Genomic DNA, 25,689 nt, shown 5'->3' with positions numbered 1-25,689 from the left:
TGTATCATTGTTTTACAGAATTCTGTCACAGCGTGTTTTTAAGGAGTTTTTGTCATCGCTCACTTCCCAGTTCCTGTAATCAACGTCATCTGCACAGCTTCCTGGGAATGTCTGTATGGTCCTGTAGATATTAATTTGTTGTTGTTCACATCCTCATTAAGTCTACTGAACCTTTCCCTCAGTCATGCAGATGCCAGCAAGCATTGACAAGTAAAGGCTCTCTATTATAGATGACCTTCTGTGGTGGAGGTAGAAGCCAATCATGAATGAAAATGTTTTAATACAAACCAGTCCCAGGCCTCATGGGATGTAATGTGGAAAGACATTTTTTTTTATTACCACTGCTAGGACACATTTCACAATACTTGAGGCACTTTCTCAAAACTCTTCACACAGTTCTCAGAAGCAGCAAATTTCAGTTTGGCACAGATGCTATTTTCACACTCACATACACTAAAACTATAAAAACACTTCATACTTTGTCTCAAATTAAATCATTCTTCCATAACACTAGCGACAATTGTCACCTCATAAAATAATGTATGATGATTTTAGATCATTTTCTTTGGAAAAAAAAGAAAAGAAAGTCACGGTCAAATTGCTGTTTGTTTTTCAATTTGTATATGTTAGGTTTTGACCTTAAGTTTTACTGTAAAAGCAGTATGTAAAAATGCAATTTGCTCTGTAAGTTTTTGTGTCAGAAAGGAATTTTTGTAATTGGAAGGTTGTAGTCGCTGAATGTTTTCTCTGTCCTAAAGCATTGATAAATAATGCATAGTTTAGGCCACATAGACTGCTATTGCATTCAGTGTGTAAAGAGTTTTGGGAAGAAAGGGACCTGTGTATTGAGAAATGGTCTTAGCAATTGGGGGGAAAACTATGCAATATGAATATAGCGATCTATTGTGCTGATAACCACCATAATAATACAGGTGCTAAATGAGAAAACCACTTCCAGAACAACCCTCCAGACAACACTGCCAAAATTTGTCAATAAATGAACATAACCTCCCAACAACAACAACAAAAAAAACTGAAATATTGTGCAACTTACAAATGAGGAATACAAGTGACCCATCATAAAGAGGCAAATAAATACAAGAAGTGCTCACAATGGCCTGTATCTTGAATGAGTATTTTGGATATATTACAGAAAGGCAAGAAAGACATAGGTCCAATAAGACCTTATATATAGTATTATAAAGATTTATTTAAACAATATCTTTTATGGTAATTTGCATGTTTTACAGTATTAGTCTCAGGCTGAATCTTGTTTTCTGTCTGCAGTGCTCGAGGATCAACACTTGTTTTTTACTGAATGTAAATGTTACGGATAAGTGCACTCTCATTTTACTGTATACCTTTTTTTATTCATGGTGTTATTAATTTTATTAAATGTATATTGGGTTTGCAATTTTATATTTCCTGTTTTGAGCAGAGTGGGCATGGCCTTTTCAAGCACCCCTGTAGAGGGAGCACTTATGCTGCAGTTTATGGAGCTGCTTGTGCACATATGTTCCGTTGTTGCACTTCTCACAGAAAATGTTAAAACATACTGTTCACTGAGGAGTGTTAACACTTCTGTTTTGTGTAGCACTTTGCTAAAGAGTGACAAAGATTTGTGCCTTATTAGCCATTGTATGTTACTTACAATTTAAATACCTTCTGTTGTTAAATAATAATTATGAAAAATCTGAAATTAAAAAGAACAAATAAGTACAGGTATGAAATGACATCTGTGTATATGTGGATTGCATTGTGTGTTTTTTAAAGAACTATACATTTATGTATTAATAATATGATGCATCTGGGTAATGTTATGATATTGCCTTAATATTAAGTAAAATATTAGTATATTTTATTTTCATGTTATTTTTATAGGCTTTTTCTTGAGACGGGATAGTAGAGAGATGACATGAAAGCACTGGGTAGAGAGAAGGAAGCGGGATCAGCAAAGGAAATGGAGATTTTTATCTGGTCTGGGCTTTCTTGTTTGTTTTTAATATAAATAAAGTTCTTATTCTGGCAAATGCAAAAGCCCTTTAACACCAAAAGTGAAATGAATAGTCAAGTCACCTTTATTTTTATAGCGCTTTAAACAAAATACATTGCATCAAAGCAACTAAACAACATTCATTAGGAAAACAGTGTGTCAATAATGCAAAACGATAGTTAAAGGCAGTCATCATTGAATTCAGTGATGTCATCTCTGTTCAGTTTAAGTAGTGTCTGTGCATTTATTTGCAATCAAGTCAATGATATCGCTGTAGATGAAGTGACCCCAACTAAGCAAGCCAGAGGCGACAGCGGCAAAGAACCGAAACTCCATCGGTGACAGAATGGAGAAAAAAAAAACCTTGGGAGAAACCAGGCTCAGTTGGGGGGCCAGTTCTCCTCTGATCAGATGAAACCAGTAGTTCAATTCCAGGCTGCAGCAGAGTCAGATTGTGCAGAAGAATCATCTGTTTCCTGTGGTCTTGTTCTGGTGGTCCTCTGAGACAAGGTCTTTACAGGGGATCTGTATCTGGGGATCTAGTTGTCCTGGTCTCCGCTGTCTTTCAGGGCAGTAGAAGTCCTTTCTAGGTGCTGATCCACCATCTGGTCTGGATACGTACTGGATCCGGGTGACTGCAGTGACCCTCTGATCTGGATACAGACTGGATCTGGTGGCCACCGTGACCTCGGAATAAGAGACAAACAGACTAATATTAGTGTAGATGCCATACTTCTAATGATGTAGCAAGTACATCTGGTGTTATGGGAAGTGTTTCCTGTTCTGGTTTACCTGATTAATGCAGCCTAAAAATCCTTTAACGGATTTGGAAATTAAAAGCATATTAGTATGTTATGTGTAGCCAGGTTAAAGAGATGGGTCTTTAATCTAGATTTAAACTGCAAGAGTGTGTCTGCCTCCCGAACAATGTTAGGTAGGTTATTCCAGAGTTTAGGCGCCAAATAGGAAAAGGATCTGCCGCCCGCAGTTGATTTTGATATTCTAGGTATTATCAAATTGCCTGAGTTTTGAGAATTGAGAACTATAATATAGTTACTATAAAATGAATAAGCATTAAACTGAAGGAAATGTAATTACCTGTCTATACAGTAGAGGGCCACGCAGCTCAAACAAACCTTTCAGCTACGGATTGCATGAAAAATAGAAGAAAGGAGGAGAAAGTTCTCTTATTAGTTACATTAAAAAAGTAAACTCTAACTCACATGTAATGTGTTACCACTAAGACTGGTTATGTTGCTCAACTATGCACTAGAAAAGGCAGATGTTTTTTTTTTTTTTAATCTTTTTTTTTTTTTTTTACTTCTCATGATGTGACTATTTTAGGTAAACTGTGGATCATTGTTGCTTCTTTGGCATAACATCCATTCAGTGACTATATCTCTCCAGTGGTGGACAGTAGCCAAGTACGCTTGGGATGATTGCAAAATATTTTACATTTCCTCCAGATGCTGTTTGTATTGGAAAGAGGCAAACTGACCTTAAACCCACGTGTGTCAGCTGGTCACCCATGATAAAACATACCATTTATTATTAAACAGTCTCGAAAGTTGACCCCATAAACGAACTGACCCAATAACAGGCAGGAATAATGTTCTGTCCCACTCTAATCTTATCTGAAGCAACTGTGCTTCCTCTGGTCTTGCCCTTACTATCATAATATCCCTGTGTTACAGGGTGTTCCCAGTGAAAGCTTTTCCACTTCACAGAAGTTTCTTTAATTTCTTGTTTGGTTCGTCACTTCACAAAAATAACTGAGAGGTTCTTTAGAGAGCCATGCTGCCAGGGATAGTTATTTTTATACTGCTGTCTCTGACTTCCTCTGCTTGTTGTGGCCTAAAGACCTCTCTTACATCGGTTTCATCTCAAGAGCAGTGTGCTCTCAAGAGCTCTATTACTCCAACTCTGAGCGAACTCTCTTCTCCTCACCACGGCGCGTCTCGGGTGCTGCGCTAATCACTCAGCCCAAGTAGCCACTCCGCCCAAGTAACGTTAGCTGTGCTCCTACGCCTAGTGAGAATATAGTTCCCAGTATTTATACGATTAAAAATGGGTTCTGTCTCATATAGCTTGGTTATTTGTACACGCTGTGACTATACAGATCACAACATGTAAATAGGAAAATGTTTGCATTATTTTGTCACTTATTGGGATTACTATGCTACCAGTATCCGTTTACATCCAGTCTTTGTGCTAAGCTAGGCTAGCGGTGGGTGCGTCAAATAACACTTACAGAAAGCAATTTTTTATCAAATTTTTTATCATTTAAGTTCATTATTAAAAGAAATACTCAACACAGCGAGTTACCTAAAAAGCGGTAGCCAGTGCTTTCTATGCACAAATTTTATGGCAGTTAATGCCCATTAATTTAATGGCAGAGAAGCAGCTTTTTCCCCCCAATACAAAACATGGGACAACAAGGATATTAAAAGTTAAAGGGAAAAGATTGGGTCAAGCTATTTACAATTTTAAGAGAGTTGGGAGTCTGGTCACCCCAAGATCTGTAACTTGATACTACTGTTGGTCCATATGTCGTTGAGGATTTTGGCAACGTCCATCAGATGAAACTTTTAACAATCTCAGGAATGCCTAAAAAAATTAATCAATAAAAGAAGAACTTAATCGACCTTCAGAAAAAGAGCATCATATTTTTACAGAAGGAGTTATGGTACTTACATTTAATAAGTTCAGAAAGCAACTCACCTTTCATCCCAATGACCAGTAAAACACTGATCATGCAAAATATTAGAGCAAGAAGATTCATCCATGTTGTCTGCTCATTTAGCAACACTTCAGTGTGATTCTGACACTGTGGTAACTCTGCATGTGCAGTTGGGTTTGTAAAAAAAATTGTGCTCAAATACATATCTCTGCGTGTATGTGTGTGTATGTGTGTGTGTGTTTGTGTGTGTATTACATCTGTTCCAGTGTTTATGCAATAATAAACTCCTAACTCATTAATAGTGATGTTACAGTATTTATGGAAACATCATCTTCAGTTCTCTCTTCACAGCAGTTCAGTCAGTGTACTGTTTGAGTACATGAATTACTCCGGGATATTGGTTTGTTTGAACTCAGAGGGAGTGTCAGCCACATTAAAAAAGTTAACAGCTTAAATCATTTGTGGATTAATGCGTATTAGAGATGCAAACCTTTTAAAATGATTCAGTTCGATTTGGTGAACTGGTTCAAGAAGATCCGGTTACATCGAGCAATTCGTTCGCGAACCGGATATCATATACTGTAGTGAACGCGCTCACAACAGACCCGGAAGAGAAGACAATGCTGAATAAAGTCGTATTTTTTGCTATTTTTGGACCAAAAAAAGTGAGGGTTTACCTGAGGGAGAAAAAATCCCTAAGGTAAGGGATTTCATTAAGAGCGTTGCAAGAAACCTCTTAACTGTCACCCTTACCTAAGTGTTTAAACTAAGAGTTTCACAGTAGTTTCTGACAACATACGGCAAAGATCGCCGCAGTTGCTATAGTTACTACCTCTAACAGTAAACAGAACATAACGAACCACAAAGCCAAACCCTTGCTAAAATCACACTTGTATTAATATATTTTTGCTATGGAGAGTACAAACATAACAGAAAACAAAAAAACGTAAACCAAACTGGACAGAGGACGAAAAGGCAATTATTGTTTTCGTAAGTGGTTATAATAATAATAATACTTTTCAGCCTTTCATCAACCATTCATCGTCTCCAAGGGACCATTACGATCATTAAATACACGCCTTGGCATTTCCTCCTCTTCAATTAACACTAAATCAGCAATCATATTTTGAGTTTAAGTTGACTTAAGGGAGCTGTTTTGGTCCCTTAAATTTATTAAGGTGAAATGGTCACTAAGGACTTTGTAGCAACACTTAAGGGAACACTTAGATAATTAAGGGGAAAAACTTAATAACAGCCTTAAGTTCCTTAAGGAAACCCTTAAGGCAGTCGCACACCGGACGAGAAGCACCACGTCGCGTCGCGCCACATGTAGGACAACTCAAAGTATCGCACACCGGACGCGCACATTCTGCGTGAGCTCAATTTCGCAGCAAGATGGGAGAGTTTTAACTTCATCTATTATTATTATTTTAAATATATGATTTTAATTGATAAAAGCTGAGTTTTGAACGTTAATTAATGAAAAGAATCTGTGTTATTATAATAAGTCTGTTATTGTTTTGTTGTATCTGTTGTCTAGGCAACTGTGCAGCTGAAAACGTAACCAAACACTTTTTGTAATGTTTTATTTGAATGAAACAAGTGTACTGTATTTTAATTTCAGTTTCAGTTTATAACATCTGGGTTTTTTTAATATAAAACTATGCGGATGGCGCTCTGTGGCGCGGCAGAAATTTGAACAGCGTTCTGAGTCGTAGCTGGGCGCCGCGGACAGACGCCGAATGGCGCCGCCGGTGTGTGTACACCCATAGAGAATAATGTGTTCGAATTTTAAAGACGTGGCGCGACGCGGCGCTGCGCTTCTCGTCTGGTGTGCGACCCCCTTTAGGGTTTTTTCTTGCAACCAAAGTTTCAATAAGGGTACCCTTAACCTTATATCTAAGGGATTTCTTAGCTTAAGGAGTTTCATGCAACCGGGCACTGATGTCACATGGACTACTTTGATGATGTTTTTCTTACCTTTCTGGACATGGACAGTAGACCATACACACAGCTTCAATGGAGGGACTGAGAGCTCTCGGACTAAATCTAAAATATCTTAAACTGTGTTCCAAAGATAAACGGAGGTCTTACGGGTTTTACAACATTTGGAACATTGGAGGGTGAGTCATTAATGACATAATTTTGATTATTGGGGGAACTAACCCTTTAAGCATTAATAACTTAAATACAGGTAATTTGCAAAATTAAAGTTCATTTAAATTATATATCTTTTCACATATTAAAAGTTTGTTTTATAGCAAAAGCAGATAACTCCACTTTCATGTTTCAGAATAAAAAAACTCATTTAATCTTTGCAATCTCCTCAGGTGACAATGTAGATTCCCAACAAAAGTTGTTGTTGTGATTATAGACTGTACGGTTGTGAATTCACGCAATACACAAAGCTTTTCCCTCACCATTGTAATGCACTGCTCTTTCAAAGTTCTGTGAAAACAGCAGCTTTTATTTTCCTATTATGCACTGAAGAAGACAGGTTCATCGAAATTATCCATCTTTGATCAATTTTAGTCACACCTCTCAGCTAGCACGTCTTTTCAAAGTGAAAGTAGCCTTGTCACCTCTTGCGTAGCCAAACCTTCACACTGAAGGTCTGGAATTCATGGCAGCTTTCAATTCAATTCAATTCAATTCAAGTTTATTTGTATAGCTCTATATATGTACAATCATCTTTGTTTGGGCTTCCCAGGGACGCTGTACTTGGAGATTAATGGTTACAATTTATGTTTAACTTGGTTCCTGGGAAATTATAATCCACATGTAAAACTATGTTCAGCACATTTTGCTGAGGACAGCTTCCTCAATCTCAATCAGTTTAATGCCGGATTCGCACAAAGATTATTCTTGAAAGATGGAGCAGTTCCCTCTTTGTCTGGAGAAGGCGTTGTTTATGGACCTCAAAAGCTAAGTGTATTTTATTATTTAAGTTGGTGCGTTTAACAGTTTAAAGGGACTTTATAGAACAATACAGATACAGATAGGTGAATTGTGTGAAAAATACACGTGAAACATGAACACGTTATATTGCACACTTTTAACACAATCAAAGCTTCAAAAAAAGTGTGAAAAACAGAACCTTTAAGGGTGGATTAACGTTGAATTAGGGGTTTATGTTGAAAAGTTAATCAACGTTGTTTCACCGTCGTACCTTTCTCCACGAGAAAATACACTGTACGTTCAATTAGATCCTAGTTTGCATTAAGATAAACACTGTACATTTAAAAAGGTTAACAATCAAATGACTGGCAGCAATGGCTTGACAATCAACTTCAATAAACTACCACATGCTCAAAATTGTGATATAAATGCATATTTTGTGCTGCACTTGGAAGAATGTGTAATGAATTAGTTTTTTTTATTTATTATTCCAGCATTTACTTCAATAAAACTGGTGTTAAAAACAGTAATTCACTGGTGTCAACATGGACTTATGGGAAACTGGAAATCTCAGAAGGTAAAGTTTGATGTTTTTACATAGACCAGCTGATGTACATTTTACAAAGCGTATTTTTACAAATGTATGCATGTAAATATAAATGTAAATTATTCAATTCAAGGCAAAATATATTTACTTTATAAAATCAAGTTGTATTATATAATATACAAAATGTTATTAAATCTTTATTAAGAAGTCTTAAATAAGGAAGGATCTCTAAAAAGCACACTAAAATCTGCATGAAATTAACGTGTATAGTTCTGAAGCAACATGATTCCTTCCTTTGTATGAAATAAAGACTGAATTTTATGCCTTAAAAATAGATCAGGGCACCCATTAACATACTACATCAAATTAACACAAATCTAAAACATCAAATAACATAAAATTGAATTTTGCACTTAATGACCAAATTTTGACCTTTTTTTTTCTTGACATGACATTTAAAGGGGGGGGGGGGGTTTTACGGAAAACATAACTCTTCATGTTATATTAATTTACTATATGAAATGATATAAATACATAAATTAACTGCCCCTAGATATTGAATTTTGTGGTAATTCTTAATGCATTTTAACAGACTGAATCACGCAGTTAAAGGGGGGGTGAAATGCTATTTCATGCATACTGAGTTTTTACACTGTTAAAGAGTTGGATTCCCATGCTAAACATGGACAAAGTTTCAAAATTTAAGTTGCACATTTGAAGGAGTATTTCTGTTCCAAAAATACTTGTTTGTCACAAGTTTCGGAAAGTTTTTTTCGAGTATGGCTCTGTGTGACATTAGATGGAACGGAATTTCCTTATATGGGTCCTAAGGGCACTTCTCCCGGAAGAGCGCGCGCTCCCGTATAGCAGAGCACTGAGAGCACAACAGACTTCACTGATCAGAGCGAGAGCGTCGTGAAATGTCACAAAAGAAGTGTGTTTTTGGTTGCCAGGGCAAGACAACCCTGCACAGATTACCAAAAAAAAAAAAACAGCATTAAGGGACCGGTGGATGGAGCTTATTTTTACAGAGCATGGACGGAGTTGTGCAAGTGTTTTTGTTTGTTCCCTGCATTTCGAAGATGCTTGTTTTACAAACAAGGCCCAGTTTGACTCTGGATTTGCACATCGTTTATTTCTTAAGGATAATGCAGTCCCAACGAAAAAGGGTCACGATCCTGTGTCGGAACCGCAGGCGGTGAGTAAAACTGCTTCAAATATCTCTGTGTTGTTAACTTAGCTATCGGCGCGTAAGCACATCAAGTAAACAACATGCGATGTTGGAATCAAACTGCGCTTTCCACATGTACAGCTTAAAAAGAAAAAAACAACAACATAAAGTGGAACTTAGTCATTTTCTAAAACAGCTAAGCAAATATATACAGTTTCAGTACATACCACATAGAGACGTCCTGTTGTAGTCGTTGCTGCTGCTGCTCTTGTTAAATTTCAGCCTCTGGAACAGCCTCAGCCTCCTTACAAGTAATGTCACAGCTTCCAAATGCTCTCAACGCAAAAGCCTACTCGCGCTCGTGATTCTTTAGCTCCGCCCACACTCCACGCCTCCAGCCGGTCGTGTTTTTTCGGGAAAAATCGTTACAGACTATCTTTCTCTTATGAATATAATAAAACTAAAGACTATTTGGAGTTATGAAGGATGCAGTACTACTCTATAAGTACTCAAGATTAACAGGATATTGAGTGAAAATGAGCATTTCACCCCCCCTTTAAGGTTTGCCTTGCCATATTTCATGAAATCTGTGGAGGCATTTACCAACCAGGTTGCCAAATACTTGACAAAAGTGATTGTATTATAAAACATGGATTGCAAAGCAGTTGGTGTTACAAAACAAGGACTGTGAATGCTACTTAGGTTTACTTTAATATTCAACATTGCTTGTAAAATTTCATGAGTGAATTCCCACAGTTTTAAAAGGAATTTGTGCAATCAGAAGTTTCAGTTATCGATACTCACTCTTTCTTCATCTTGTTAAAAGTTGCATGAGGAAAATGTGTTTTTTTCTCATAAACTAAAGCCTTTTTTTTTCAATCATGCAGTGTAACTGCATGGCCATTTGGTTTTTGCCGTGTTTTAAAAATGAACCATTGGCTCGGCAGTGGAGCGGCATGAGCCTATGGCAAGGAAGCCCTCCAGAATGGGTGGGGAATATTCAAGTGAATCCTGTAGGATGCAGAAGGACAGTGAGCATGTCACCTGACTGGGTATTGCCCACACAGAGACCGCACGCTCACTGAGTTAGACTGCTCTTAACGAGAGGACTAGTCTCGCTTTTCTCTGCTGGAGGATAATATATGAGCTGTAAGTTTCCCGACATGTTGCATGTTTGACTGCTCTTGCTGCTAGAGCATTGAGTTCAGCAACGCATTACATCCTCTCCTTATGCCTCCAAGCACCCCATTCAATTCCTGGTGTCAAAGGCAGTGTGCTTGTTGTAATTGCGGTTGTGAACATTGGGCCCTTCCAAATAGCACCCACACAACCAGCCGCTGTTACAGCGAGGAAAAAAAAAACATACGTTTTCAAAATGAGAGCAAATTACCTCTCCCACTTAATATTAGTGTTGGATCCCTACAAGGCGGCCTACCACTTGAACCAATCCAGCCCATTGTCACTTGGGCAGAGGCCTGGCAGGCCATTCCCGGAGTGTCAGACTGGGTTTTGGGGATAATACAACGAGTTTATAAACTTCTTTTCACTCGAAGACCCCTGCGATTGACCTTGGCCCATTCCCCTGAGATGGGACCTCCTTTCTCAGGAGATACAGAATGAAATGGCACCCCCGGCTAGAGCTGTGGGCTCTGCACCTTTGTCCTCTCATTGGGAGTCTGTTGACCTTCCTGAGAGCATACTAAATACAATCTCTCAGGCTAAACAACCAGCTACGAAACAACTCTATGTCCTTAAACGGTCTGTCTTCTCTGTCAGGTGTATAGCCCATGGCGCAGCCCCAACTTCCCTAGACATATCTCTGATATTGTCCTTCCTGCAAGAGCTGTTGGATAAGGGCCATTCCCCTTTCACGTTCAAGGTCTACAGGTGCTGTTCATATAATTAGGATATCGTCAAAAACTTGATTTACAGTCATGCCCAAAAATATTGGCACCCTTGGTAATTATGATCAAATAAGGCTGTGAAAGTTCATCTGCATTGTTAATCCTTTTGATCTTTTTAGTTAAAAAATTCACAAAAAATTATCGTTTCATTGGATAATAAAAATTTAAAATGGGGGAAAATATCACTATGGAATAAATGTTTTCTCTAATACTCATTGGCCACAATTAACCCTTGTATTCAATACTTTTTAAACCTCCATTTGCCAGTTTAACACGTCTAAATTTTCTCCTATAATGCCTGATGAGGTTAGAGCACACCTGACAAGAGACCAGAGACCGCTTCTTCATCCAGAATCACTCCAGACCCTTTAGATTCCCATCTCCATGTTGGTGCTTCTCCTCTTCAGTTCACTCCTCTCATTTTCTATAGGGTTCAGGTCAGAGGACGGGAATGGCTATAGCAGAAGCTTGGTTTTGAGCTCAGTGACCCATTTCTGTGTTGTTTTTGAGGTTTGTGTTTGCTTTATTGTACAGCTGGAAGATCCAAACATGGCCCATTATAACATTTCTAACAGAGTCAGTCACTTTCAGATTTTTTTTTTTTTATCTGTTGGTATTTGATAGAATCCATGATGCCATGTATCTAAACAAGATGTCCAGGACCTCTAGCAGAAATATTGGGCCACAACATCAATTTTACACATGGGGTACTTTTTTTCTGTGTTCACCAAACCCATCTTGAGTGTTTGATGCTAAAAAGCTATTTTTAGTTTCATCTGATCATAGAAGCCATTCCCATTTAAAGTTCCAGTTGTGTCTGATAACTGAATATGCTTAAGTTTGTTTGTGAATGAGCTAGGATAATTCTTCTTGTAACCCTCCCAAACAACATCTGGTGATGTAGGTTCTGTTTTTTTTTTAAGTTTTCTGAACCAGAGACTCAACTATTGTCTGCAATTCTCCAGCTGTGGTCCTTGGAGAGTCTTTATCTACTCCAACTTTCCTTCTCACCACACATTAGGATATAGACACACATCCTCTTCCAGGCAGTTTTGTAACATTTTCTGTTGGTTGGAAATTCTTAATTATTGTCCTGATGGTGGAAATGGGAATTTCCACTGTTCTACCTCTTTTCTTAAAGGCACTTCATTAATTTGTGAAGCTCAGTTCTCTTTTGCTGCACATCAGAAATACATTCTTTGTTTGTTTGTTTTTTTTCATTGTGATGGAAGAATTTGGGCTTTTTTTACCCTCATCTTCATATTTCTGTGAAACAGGAAGCCAGAGCTGGATGATTTCATGTTTATAATCATGCTGGACTGCTCAAAATTGTGTCCAATGAGTATTTGAGAAAAACATTAATTTCATAATGATATTCCCCTTTGTTTTTAATTCTTATTATCCAATGAAAGGACACAATTTTTTATTTAATTTTTTTTCAAGAGGGTTAACAATGCAGATGAATTTTCACAGCCTTATTTCATCAATATATTATATTTGTTCATTACACACAGACTGATATATTTCAAACGTTTATTTGTTTTGATTTTAATGATTATAACTGACAACTAAGGAAAATCCCAAATTCAGTATCTAGGAAAATTAGAATATTACTTAAGACCAACACAAAGAAAGGATTTTTAGAAATCTTGACCAACTGAAAAGTATGAACATGAAAAGTATGAGCATGTACAGCACTCAATACTTAGTTGGGGCTCCTTTTGTCTGAATTACTGCAGCAATGCAGTCCTTTTTGAAGCGAGATGCTTCTGACGCTGTCTGTTGTTCAAGAGTGTCTTGAACAAGAAATGCAACAGCTGAAACCATGTCCTGTATACATCTGTGTGTAGTCGTTCTTGAAGCACTGACTGCAGCTGCAGTCCACTCTTTGTTAATCTCCCCCACATTTTTGAATGGGGTTTGTTTCACAATCCTCGACAGTGTGCGGTTATCACTATTGCTTGTACACTTTTTTTATTTTCTACCACATCTTTTTCTTCCCTTCGCCTCTCTATTAATGTGCTTGGACACAGATCGTCTCGGTTACGCACGTAACCCTCGTTCCCTGATGGAGGGAACGGAGACGTTATGTCGACCGACAAATGGGGTCTCACTTGGGAGGCCAATCATTTCTGATTTTAAGAGAAAACGCCAATGAAAATTGGCTAGTGGATTAACACACCTGAGCCACTCCCGTGCCGACGGGTATAAATAGGGCGACAGGTGCATCCACTCATTAGGTTTTACGCTGAGGAGCCGAGAACGTGTCCCGGCAACAGCGAATGGTTCAAGGTTGTGGCATGGGGACATAACGTCTCCGTTCCCTCCATCAAGGAACGAGGGTTACGTACGTAACCGAGACGTTCCCTATCTGTCGGTCACTACAAGTTATGTCGACCGACAAATGGGGTCCTATGGAAAACGCCACAACCTGAACCTCATCACAACCCTGTGGCGCTGCAATTGTTGACAAGCCCTGGCATGCCACAAAAGCTACGCTTAAGGTCGTAACCTTCCCAAAGCCCCTGCGCAAATTCACTGACCTTGGTACCGAAGGGGCCAAAGGGTGAGTACATCGCTGCTGGAGAAGGCCATGCTGCTGTTCCGCCCACATAAAGTAAATGGAAGGGATTTCAACCTTCGGTGAAAGATTGCTTCAAATCTTCCCTATTTGTTCTTTCAGCTGGCAAGACAATGGGGAAGCGAGCCTTTAGGAAAGGAGCTAAGGAGACCACATCCTACCCGTAGGGAGGTGACATGTGGATATACCGATATGGACTGACCCAGGGGGCAGTACTACATATGGAAGGGGTCTCTGAGGCAGGTCCTACCTTGGAGTAGGGATGGAACGGCTGCCAGAAGAGACTGACAGAACGGTCTGTCAAGGGAAGACACGGGTTTGCCAAGAGGGAAAACTTACCGTGGAAGAATACACATATGGGATTACCTGTAGGGAACCCAGCCATATGGACACCTAGCCCAGTACAGGGGCTGACCGGCTCCGGGCATGCTAACGCCAGTACTGGGCCTGGCGACAGACTGCTCCACCAAGTCTGACGCCGAGGGTGCTGGAGGATGCTCGACCAGGGTACGCCACCGGGGAACTCTACTGGGAGAAGAAGGCGCTCACATCCCCGTGTTAGGGGGAATGGCGCAGCAAGCGAGACACCCAGCCAGCCCTTCCCGCCAATTACCTGTTACCCAACACACGGGAAGAAACTGGCTCTACACGGAGGTTGTAAAACCTCGCAAAGGTGTTAGGTGTCGCCCAGCCCGCAGCTCGACAGATGTCTGCCAGAGAGGCGCCGTGCGCCAACGCATAGGACGAGGCCACACTCCGTGTGGAGTGGGCCCTCACCCCCAGGGAGCACGGCTCACCTTGGGAATGGTAAGCCAAGGCGATGGCGTCCACTATCCAGTGGGCCAACCTCTGCTTAGAGACAGCCTTCCCCTTCTGCTGACCTCCAAAGCAGACCAGGAGCTGCTCAGAGCTTCTAAAGCTCTGGGTGCGGTCCACGTATATGCGAAGCGCTCTTACGGGACACAGCAGCGACAAGGCTGGATCTGCCTCCTCCAGGGGCAGCGCTTGCAGGTTCACCACCTGGTCTCGGAAGGGAGTGGTGGGAACCTTGGTCACGTATCCAGGCTGGGGTCTCAGGACAACGTGAGAGTAGGCCGGCCCGAACACAAGGCACTCTTCACTTACCGAAAATGCTTGGAGGTCCCCGACCCTCTTGATGGAAGTGAGAGACAGGAACTTCAGCTCGACCGAATCCAGCGGCTCAAAGGGACCCCTCTGAAGTCCCACCAGGACAATAGAGAGGTCCCAGGAGGGAATCAGGGGTGTCCTAGGAGGATGTAACCTTCTGGCACCCCTCAGGAACCTAACGATTAGGTCATGCCTCCCCAGGGACCGGCCGTCCACTGCATCGTGATGGGCTGCAATGGCAGCCACCTACACCTTTAGGGTGGAGGGTGACAGCCCACGCTACAGCCTTTCTTGCAGGAAAGAAAGCACGACTCTGACTGGGCATCTCCGGGGGTCTTCTCGGCGAGAAGAACACCAATTCGTGAACAGACTCCACTTCAGAGCATAGGCCTGCCTCGTAGAAGGGGCCCTAACCTGAGTGATAGTGTCTACCACCGCTGGGGGCAGATCACTTAGGTCTGCCGCGTCCCATCTAGAAGCCACACATGGAGGTTCCAGAGATCTGGACGCGGGTGCCAAATGGTGCCAAGCTCCTGAGAGAGAAGGTCTCTCCTCAGGGGGATGCGCCAGGAAGGGGCTGTCACGAGGAGCATGAGTTCCGAAAACCAGGTCCGGGTGGGCCAGTAAGGCGCAACCAACAGGACCTGTTCCTCGTCCTCCCTGACCTTGCACAGTGTCTGTGCGAGCAGGCTCACTGGGGGAAACGCATACTTGCGTAAAGCCCGAGGCCAGCTGTGTGCCAGTGCATCTGTGCCCAGGGGGGCCTGGGACAGTGAATAGTACAGCTGGCAGTGGGAGGACTCGTGGGAAGCAAACAGGTCTAGCTGGGCTTTCGAATCAACTCCAGATCAGCTGCCCGTCTGGGGATGGAGTCGCCATTCCCCGTGGAAAGTGAGCTGTCGTGAGAGCGCGTCGGCTGCACGATTGAGCTCCCCCGGGATGTGGACAGCGCACAGCGACTTGAGCCACGTCTGACTCCAGAGGAGGAGATGGCGGGCAAGTTGAGACATGAGACGTGATCGTAGACCGCCCTGTCGGTTAATGTACGAAACAGTCGCAGTGTTGTCTGTGCGGACCAACACGTGCTTGTCCAGCACTAGTGGACGAAACCGTCGCAAAGCTAGATGCACTGCCAGCAACTCCAGGCAGTTGATGTGCCAAAGCAGTCGAGGTCCTGTCCAGGACCCTGAAGCTGCCTGCTCGTTGCATGTCGCGCCCCAGCCCGAGTTGGAGGCATCTGTTGTGACAACAACGTGCCGGGACACTTGTTCTAAGGGAGTGTAACCAGTGCTGAAGTGGTCTCATATGAAGCAACCCGAGCGGCGTGACTGTGGCTGCGGATGCCATATGCCCCAGGAGCCTCTGAAAATGTTTCAGTGGTACCACTGTCCTGCCTCTGAAGGATCTCAGGCAGTTCAGAACTAACTGGGCACGCTCGCTGGTGAGACGTGCCGTCATACTCACCGAGTCTAACTCCATACCGAGATAAGAGATTCTCTGCACAGGGGAGAGCTTGCTCTTCTCCCGGTTGACCTGAAGCCCCAACTGACTGAGGTGCCGGAGCACGAAGTCCCTGTGATCGCACAACTCTTCTCGGGACCGGGCCATAATGAGCCAGTCGTCGAGATAGTTGAGGATCCTGATGCCCACTTCCCAGAGTGGGGCAAGGGCGCCCGCCGCGACCTTCGTGAAAACACGGGGGGACAGGGAGAGCCCGAAGGGGAGGACCTTGTACTGCCATGCCTGACCCTCGAAAGCAAAGCGCAGAAACAGTCTGTGATGAGGGAGGATAGAGACATGAAAGTACGCGTCTTTCAGGACGATCGCTGCAAACCAGTCCTGGGGCTGGACGCTTTTGATAATGTGTTTCTGCGTCAACATCCTGAACAGGAGCTTGTGTAGGGCCCGATTCAAGACTCGCAGATCCAGGATAGGTCGAAGGCCACCACTTTTCTTGGGCACGATGAAGTAAGGGCTGTAAAACCCCGTCCTCATCTCGGCTGGAGGGACCGGCTCGATTGCATCCTTCGCCAGCAGGACAGCAATCTCCTCGCGCAAGACATGGGCGTCCTGGACTGCCACCAAGTCTCGAGGACGCCATTGAACTTGGGGGGTCGCCGGGCGAACTGAATCGCATAGCCGAGTCAGACCGTCCGGATGAGCCAGCGTGATGGGTTGGGCAGCGCAAGCCACACTCCCAGACTCCGTGGCACCAAAGGGACAGTCGTCATACCCGCAGTGGGGCAGCGATGGGGAGTCGTGCCGGAAGGCCCAGAAGGCACTTCGTCCTGGGTCATCACAACCACACTCCCCGTGTTCCCGGAGGAACTGGCCAGAGACGCGTGGAGAGGCGTTGCGTCTCAGAACCGCGACCTCTTGGCCGCTGGCGAAAGGGGGCGTCGTGGGTGAGAGTGAGGAAGCTGTGCGTCGCTCATTGTCAGCCCACGAGCCTTGCAACTCGGAGGAAGGAGAATTTGCTCTTTTATTGAAAATGTGGGTGCCACTGGCCGTTTCCTCCAAGTGGCGGCGTTTTGCGGGCACAGGTGCACTGCAACCGCCCTCTCCACCTGGGGAACCTCCACGTACCCCCTGGCTGCGCCGCCGTCGAGGGTGGTGAGGATGGAAGAGGGAGACGAGCGGCTTCTGGCCGTGAAAGGGGCCATCCACGACTTCGTCACCTCTTCATGCACCTCCGGGAAGAAAGGCACCAGAGCAGAACGAGGTTGTGAGCCGTGTCCCGCGCCGAGAAACCAATCATCCAGCCGCGAGGGCTCGGGACTGGGCGGTGTAGTCACCTCCAGCCCGATACTCACGACTGCCCGGGCAAGCATGGCCGACAACTCCAAGTCAGATTCGGCAGCAGCGACAACACCCGAGGGGGGCAGCCCCGCCGAACCCTCATCCTCAGAGGTCGATAACCCATCCCCCGATGCAGCAATCGACATCTGGTCTTCGGGCGGCGCACCGAAAGACGCTGGGACGGCTGTGAGACGGCCCAGCAGAATCAATCGGCAGCTGCACAGGAAAGGCGCTGCGGGAGGAGTGAGAGGTCTGTGGGGCGTGGCCCGGCGGAGAAGCTCTCACTGTAATCCTCAGATCTCCCAGAGCGCCAGCCGGCGGCCCTCTGCTCGAGCCAGAGAGACCAGGACGGGTGGCGACAGAGGGGTCTGCTGCACTCCCCTTGAGGAGTGAGAGACGCGATCGCAGCGCTGCCATGTTCATACGCCCACAATAGACGCATGAATCATCCACGAGCGCAGCCTCAGCGTGTTGGACGCCCAGACACTGCAGACAACGCTTGTGACCGTCAACCAAAGACAGGAAACGACCGCACCCAGAAGGACATGGACGAAACGGCATCTTGAAAAATATGCGAATCGTCCGTGATTTGCTCTTTTAGAAAACTGTCTCTTTTAGCCGAAGCTCCCAGGGGAATCGCCGTTCGCAGGGACACCACTTTAACGTGCCGTCACACCGACCAGGAACAGCTTTACAGAAAACAAAGATGATGGCTTTGTAGCGACTTCTTCTCATCAGCTACTCGGCTCCGAAGCAAAAATCTAATGAGTGGATGCACCTGTCGCCCTATTTATATCCGTCGGCACGGGAGTGGCTCAGGTATGTTAATCCACTAGCCAATTTTCATTGCCGTTTTCTCTTAAAATCAGAGATGATTGGCCTCCCAAGTGAGACCCCATTTGTCGGTCGACATAACTCGTAGTGACCGACAGATAGGGAACTCTGTGAACAGCCAGCCTCTTTTGCAATGACCTTTTGTGTCTTGCCCTACTTGTGCAAGGTGTCAATGGTCGTCTTTTGGACAACTGTCAAGTGAGCAGTCTTCCTCATGATTGTGTAGCCCACAGAACTAGACTGAGAGACCATTTAAAGGCCTTTGCTTGTGTTTTGAGTTAATTAGCTGATTAGAGTGTGGCACCAGGTGTCTTCAATATTTAACCTTTTTCAAAATATTCTAATTTTCTGAGATACTGAATTTGGGATTTTTCCTTAGTTGTCAGTTATAAACATCACAATTAAAAGAAATAAACATTTGAAAAATATCAGTCTGAGTGTAATGAATGAATATAATATACAAGTTTCACTTTTTGAGAGGAATTAGTGAAATCAACTTTTTAATGTTATTCTAATTATATGACCAGCACCTGTATTTTGCCCAAAACCAAACACTTCTACAGAGTGCCGTGAAGTCTAGTAGATCAGAGTAGTGTGCACGCATTTAGCTCGCTTTCTTTAACTGCGTGATTCAGTCTGTTAAAATGCATTTTGAATTATCACAAAATTGAAGATCTAGGGGCAGTTAATTTAGGTATTTATATCATTTCACATAGTAAATTAATATAACAAGAAGAGTTATGTTTTCCGTAAAAAATCAGCATGATTACATACAGATTTTTTTTTTTTATAACAGTTCAATATAAAAGAAGTTAAATAAGACACTTGTGTGTAGTTGAGATATTTGTGAATTAGATCAAGTAATACTGAGTGAATATAACAATTTTTGTATTATTCCTAAACTCCAGGTATTTTTTAACAAAGGGGCTCACTATAGATTTATTGCTCATTTAACTTCTCAAAACTCCCAAATGCTTGCTGTCCAATATTGTATACTCATGGATGAAACATGCAGATAGATAGTGATAAAAAAATTTGAAAGAGGCTGGAAGTCAACAGTAGACCTAAATGCCAGAATATAAAATGTATATTATTGATTTAAATTTTCATTTTCGCATATGTTCTACTAGATTTGTAAAATTGGTAAATTTGTAATTTAATGCACAGTTAATGCATATCAGTGTGTGCCTTATGTGATCTTGAAATGCAGAATATATTTTATTACATGCATTTTAAGTAACATTCTTGTGTCCTGTGTATACATGCAGTTTGCAGCTTAAATCGCCTTTTTGGAGATTTCATGACTTACTACAGAACTAGGTATTTATATTAACTAAAAATAAAACCAAAGCCATTCTTTATACTTATTTAATGTTTTTCTACAAGTAATATAATTATGAAAAACAGTAAACAAGTTTCACCCAAATTTAATTTGTCTTTTAATTAATGAAATTTAAACATTTTATTTTTTGGTAAATAAAGGGGATTTGCTATTCAAATTAAAACACGGAAGAAATATTGTGTGATTTATTTCTTTAAAAAATAATGTTTTATAAGTTTTGTTCAATAGTAGTACCAGTATCACATACATTCTACTAAATAATAGTAATATTTCTAGAACAATGCCTTTATGTAAAAATGAACTTTTTTGACGGGCTACTTTTATTTTGACACTGGTTTTACTCAAATTAAACGGTAAAATGCTTGTGAAGCAGAACCGTTCTGGTGATGTTGTTTATGTATTTATGTCCTCACTGAGACGGCAGATGCTGAAATTACTGCAAACGTCAGACTCTTCAGTCTGTGTAGTAAACAAACCATTCATTCTCACAGAGACACGCAGAACATGCAGGATTCATATTTCAACCAACTTTTGCGGCTTAACATTTACAGATACTGGTCCATTTGATTAATTCATGATAACTTTGACAAATTCTGTGACAGTCCATATTAAAATGTAAGTTTCATTTTCATGACTGGATTTTGAGATTCCGTCCGTGTTTTCTGCTTCTCGGAAATCATAGGGCGGGTTTACAGGGTCCTCGGTACCACCTGTACTTAAAGAAACCTGGTACCGTCACATTTTAATTTTTTTAGTACCGACTTGGTACTGAAGTACCGGGTCTTTTGACAACACTATGCCACATATCTGCGTATTGTTGCAGAGTGATGCGTGAGCACAGTAGAAAAAGAGACTGTGTTCTGCTTCTTAATAAATGCATTTCTTGTCAACCAAAAAAGGGACAAAAACTTTATGCGTTAGGTCGCCAAGCTTTCGTCAGTGGTGGCCACGGTCACCCCCTGGCTTCTCCCCTGCTTAAACTTAAGTAATATTTCATTAATATAATGGTACTTTTACTTGAGTAGAATATTTTTGGACTATGTCCACCTCTAGGAGTCAACGCGCCGATCGATTGAAAGTAGCTTGTTTGAAAGTTACTTTACTGTGCAGTGTGCTTCAGACATACATTATGAGGTAAAAAATATATATATATATATTTTTTGTGTGTGAAATGTTGCTTTTAAGACTGTACCTTTGGAGAGTTTGAGAAAAATTGCATGTACTTCATTGCATATGTTTATGATGAAGCTCAGAATGAGAAATTTCTTGTAGCTAAAGGGAAATGTCAACTATTTCTGTTTACAGATGGTGGTTATTTTATTTCCTGCCTCTGTATCTTTTAACAAGTGAAAGTGAGTGCTAAAATTAACAATTTCTCTGTTTTCAGTGTCTCTGAAGGAGACTGTTGAGGGTTTTATTGGAGACTCTGTTGTTTTACCTTGTTCTTCTAAAGAACCACCGCTTACAGTTCAAGATGTATAAGTGAGCTGGATGAACAGAGGTCATAATGTGTATAGCATTATTAATGGTCAAGTCTCTGTGGAAAGACAGGATCCAGAGTACAAGAACAGAGTTGAAAGCTTTCCTGAGGAGTATCTGAGAGGAAACTTCTTTTTAGTTTTATATATAGCTTATATAATTGATTGCAGTTTTAAATATAAAAAAATATGAATATATAAATATGAAAATATATTGTATTTATTTCCCCCCAATAAATTATTAAATCTGATGAAAATCATCAAAATTAAACAACTCAAAAGTAAATCACATCACTGACAAATTAGAGGGAAATGTGCTTACATTTTATTAAAATGTTACAAAATCTTTAAAACAAATTTTAGGCCTGGTTTCACAGACAGGGTTTAGACCAAGCCAGGATTAGGCCATAGTTCAATAAGGACATTTTAGACATTTATATTAACATGCCTTAGAAAAAAACATTCCTGGTTTGTATCTTGAGACATCAAAGACAATGAGATGTTTTAAGATCAGAGCAAGTTTCTTTCAGTTGAAACCTCTCAGATTTACATTTTAGTATGGGACTAGATTTAAGTCTCGTCTGTGAAACTGAGAAGAATGTCTTAGAAATTAGGTCAACAGAGGTATACAGAACATAATAATTTTTTTGTACATTTTTTTAAAAGTATATTTTAAAAATCACATCTTCACTCGTTTATGCCTGAATCATAAAATGGTTCAATGTGTCTATCTGTGTATTGAATAGAACTCAAAATACAGCTAGAGGAAACACTTCTGATTATATATTGTACAATGTCAGACGACTTCATGTTAAGATAGGTTAATAATATGAGACACAGGCAAATATCAGCAACTTATATCAACAGACACATCATTTATGACCTACTTCATACAGAAACTATTTTTAAACACTTGTAACACTATTTTTTTTCTTCTGAGGTGAATAAATTGATGGTAATTGAAACACAAGGTCAAGGTGAAAGCATGTGGTTAGTTTACACATCCAGTGTTCACAAAGCCAGTGAAACAAACACTTTGCAGAGCTTGTCTCAGTTTTATTTATAAAGAAATGAGTCATGAATTATGTTTAAAGAGATATTGCATTATTTATCAAAAACAACTCATTCACTGGGTTTGTCCATATTTTACCCAGTTTTGGTATGTATTTTTTACAGTGTAGTTCATGACTCTGGAGGGTCCATGAGCACCTGACTCGACTTTGAAAGGTCAACAGGAATCTGACTTGATTCAGGAGGATCAACTGTAATGTGACTCGACTCTGGAGGGTCAACAGGAACCTGACTCGTCTCTGGAGGGTCAACGGGAATATGACTCGACTCTGGAAGGTCAACGGGAATATGACTCAACTCTGGAGGGTCAACAGGAATATGACTCGACTCTGGAAGGTCAACTGGAACCTGACTCAACTCAGGAAAGCCCACTGTAGTTGCCATCCTCTGCAGTGGCTCCGGGCTGGCGGCCACCTTGTACTGTGGTGCTGGCTCAGCAGACGTGACGTGAACAGTCTCTGGATCAGCAGACGTGACGTGAACACTCCTGGGAATCTCTAGGATTTTTGACAGCATGGAGAAATAATCCAAAAACGTTTCACTTTGTGCTGTGGCACTGTGCTGGCGTCCATCTTTCCTCGTGGCACTGTGCTGGCATCTTGTGCTGTGGTGTTAGGCTGGCTTCCATCTTGCCTCGTGGTGCTGGGTTGGAGGCATTCTGCGCAGAGGTGCTGGGTTGGCGGCCATCTTGTGCAGTGGCACTGGACTGGTGGCCATCTTGGTGGCCATCTTGTGCAGCGGCGCTGGCTCGGCAGACTTGCGCCACCTCTCCCCTCTCCGTCCACAATGGGGAGACGGCGTCTCCCATCCGAACCCTGGGTCGACGGGGGGCCACAGTGGAGAGCGATGCCGGACCTCCTCTCGACTACTCACTCCTGAGCGATCTCCTCTGGTCCCACAGAACACGACCAGGTGGGTACCCTCAAAACCATTTCCACTATCCCGCTCAGTGGCTGGGGAGGAAGTATGAAAATACATACTACTGGATCTCGTGGATGGAGTCCTTCTGTGACGATCGTGCACCAGAGAGACACAGGGAGAGAATAGAACCATTTGCAGATGTATTTAATAGGATAATCCCAATCGTGGTCGAAACAAGCCAAGGTCAAAACCAAATAAGCAGTCCAAACAAACAAACAAATAAACAAAAGGAGGGAACTGGAACGGGAACTCGGAGAGCGAGAAGGCCAGGATAATCTCGGAAGACGAGAAAAACAAAGAAGAATCTCGGAGGACGAGAATGCTGAAACACGAAGGGTAAGGACTCCATACAAAAACAGGAAAAGACTGGAATATATAGGGAGGCTAATGACAATAGAGTTCCTTCACCTGGTTCAATTAACAGGAGTGCAATTACTGTGAAGACAGAACCAGACTAGAGGAATTCAAGTGCCTACGGTGAAGTGCCTAAGGGGAAGTGATTCCACTAGTGAACACCCAGGGAAACAGAGACTAGACAGCGTGACATTAATGCATTAAGCCATATTAAGCATTTTGAAATAATGGTTTTCAAAGGCAGTAAAACGCTTAACCTGAGACTTTGCATGTCGCATTCATATTCCGATCACATCTGCTTCACAGTAGGCAACATTAATAAGGTGTATACCAAATGTAGCCATACTTTTACACCGTCTTCTTCCATTAAGCCTATGGAGGATAACAGTTTAGCGTGCAGCATTTATATTCTCATCTGCTTTCCTGTACCTAGTAACCTGTACTTTATTAATACATAGTATTAATAAATATACAGAGTTTGTACTTTTTAATTTGTACCACTGTCTTCGTCCATTGAGCACGTATTTTCTTTTTCAGTTTTCAGTGGGACACAAAACACTTAATGTGCAATTTAGTGCAATTTGCTTTCATGTTCTGAGCTATTGTCTAAATAATAGCTTATATTTTTATTATTAATAAGGCGTGTCCTCCAATGTCACTCTTTTAGTAGGATACATTAAGCCACGTTAAGCGTTTATAAAGTGCTATTTTGTTAATAAATCTTATCTAGTTTTTCATTATAGTCTACTATTTTATTGTTGTTGTGCTTTTTAAGTATAACAATAAGTATAACTTAGTATAACAATGAATCAATCTTTTTTGTGTGTGTTAAAAAGGGTAAAGTGTATATAAGCAAAACAAAGACAATTATCTTTTCTTGAAAAAATTAAAACAAAGATCGTGAATTCGAAGTGCAAGCGTCCAAAGTCTGGGTTATAACACAGCAAAAGAGGAATTCCTTTCACAGAATTGAAATCACAAATAATACTGATGTAAAAGAATGGTTGAATGTTGAACACTCGTTCGCATATAACTATAATCTATGATGAATGTTCATTAGCATGCATTTATTAATGTCATGTTGTAGCATAAAAAAAAAAAAACGACAAAAAATAAATGATGTGCTTATGCAATCAACTGAGAAACTCACAAAAGAGTGACCAGTGGGAAGGATGAGTCTAAAGCCCTGTAGCCTACACACGGAATTATGTGAATGCCATCAGTGAACAGGGCAAAAGTGTACAGGTGCATCTAAATAATTTAGAATGTCATGGAAAAGTTCATTAATTTCAGTAATTCTACTTAAATTGTAAAACTTGTCTATTAAATAAATTCAATGTACACAGAATGAAGAAATTTTCGATTCTTCTTTCGTCTTCGGTTCTTTTAATTGTGATGATTTCGGCTCACATTTAACAAATTAGAACATGGTGACATGCCATTCAGCTAATCAACTTAAAACACAGGCAAACACTTGCAAAGGTTTCTTGAGCCTTCAAAATGGTCTCTCAGTACACAATCATGGGGAAAACTGCTGATCATTGACGCCCTTAACAAAAAGGATAATCTTCAAACATTCATTACCAAAGAAGCTGACTGTTCACAGAGTGCTGTATCCAAGCATGTTAACAAAAAGTTGATTGGAAGGAAATAGTGTGGAAGAACAAGATGCACAACCAACCAAGGGAACAGCAGCTTTAGGAGGACTGTCAAGCAAAATCATTTCAAGAATTTGAGTGAACTTCACAAGGAATCGACTGAGGCTGGAGTCAAGGCATACAGACGTGTCAAGCAATTTGGCTACAGTTGTCGTATTTCTCTTGTCAAGCCACTCCTGAGGCGTCTTACCTGGGCTAAGGAGAAGAACTGGACTGTTGCCCAGTGGTCCAAGGTCCTCTTTTCAGATGAGAGCAAGTTTTTATATTTCATTTGGAAAAAAAGGTCCTAGAGTCTGCAGGAAGGTTGGAGAAGCTCATAGCCCAATTTGC

The 25,689-nt window shown here is 41.6% G+C and overlaps 1 protein-coding gene across 5 annotated transcripts in view; it reads left to right on the top strand.

Moving 5' to 3' along the window:
• The window catches only part of LOC127988268 (V-set domain-containing T-cell activation inhibitor 1), a 172,257-nt gene that overhangs the window by 110,287 nt on the left and 36,281 nt on the right, over nt 1-25,689 (top strand). For 2 of the 5 annotated variants that reach the window (XM_052590930.1, XM_052590929.1), the window contains one exon: nt 19-1,733. The exons of 2 other annotated variants lie outside the window; for them this stretch is intronic. In XM_052590930.1, coding sequence (XP_052446890.1) covers nt 19-42 — 24 coding nt within the window. In that variant the 3' untranslated portion in view covers nt 43-1,733. Of the gene's footprint in view, nt 1-18; nt 1,734-8,077; nt 8,149-25,689 lie in introns of those variants that run through there. One more of the 5 variants, XM_052590928.1, reaches the window with a different exon arrangement.

Source organism: Carassius gibelio, chromosome B22 (genome assembly GCF_023724105.1).
Source record: "Carassius gibelio isolate Cgi1373 ecotype wild population from Czech Republic chromosome B22, carGib1.2-hapl.c, whole genome shotgun sequence".
Classification (NCBI taxonomy): domain Eukaryota; kingdom Metazoa; phylum Chordata; class Actinopteri; order Cypriniformes; family Cyprinidae; genus Carassius; species Carassius gibelio.
The sequence above is the reverse complement of the archived record's forward strand: the minus strand, read 5'-3'. Positions and strand labels throughout refer to the sequence as shown.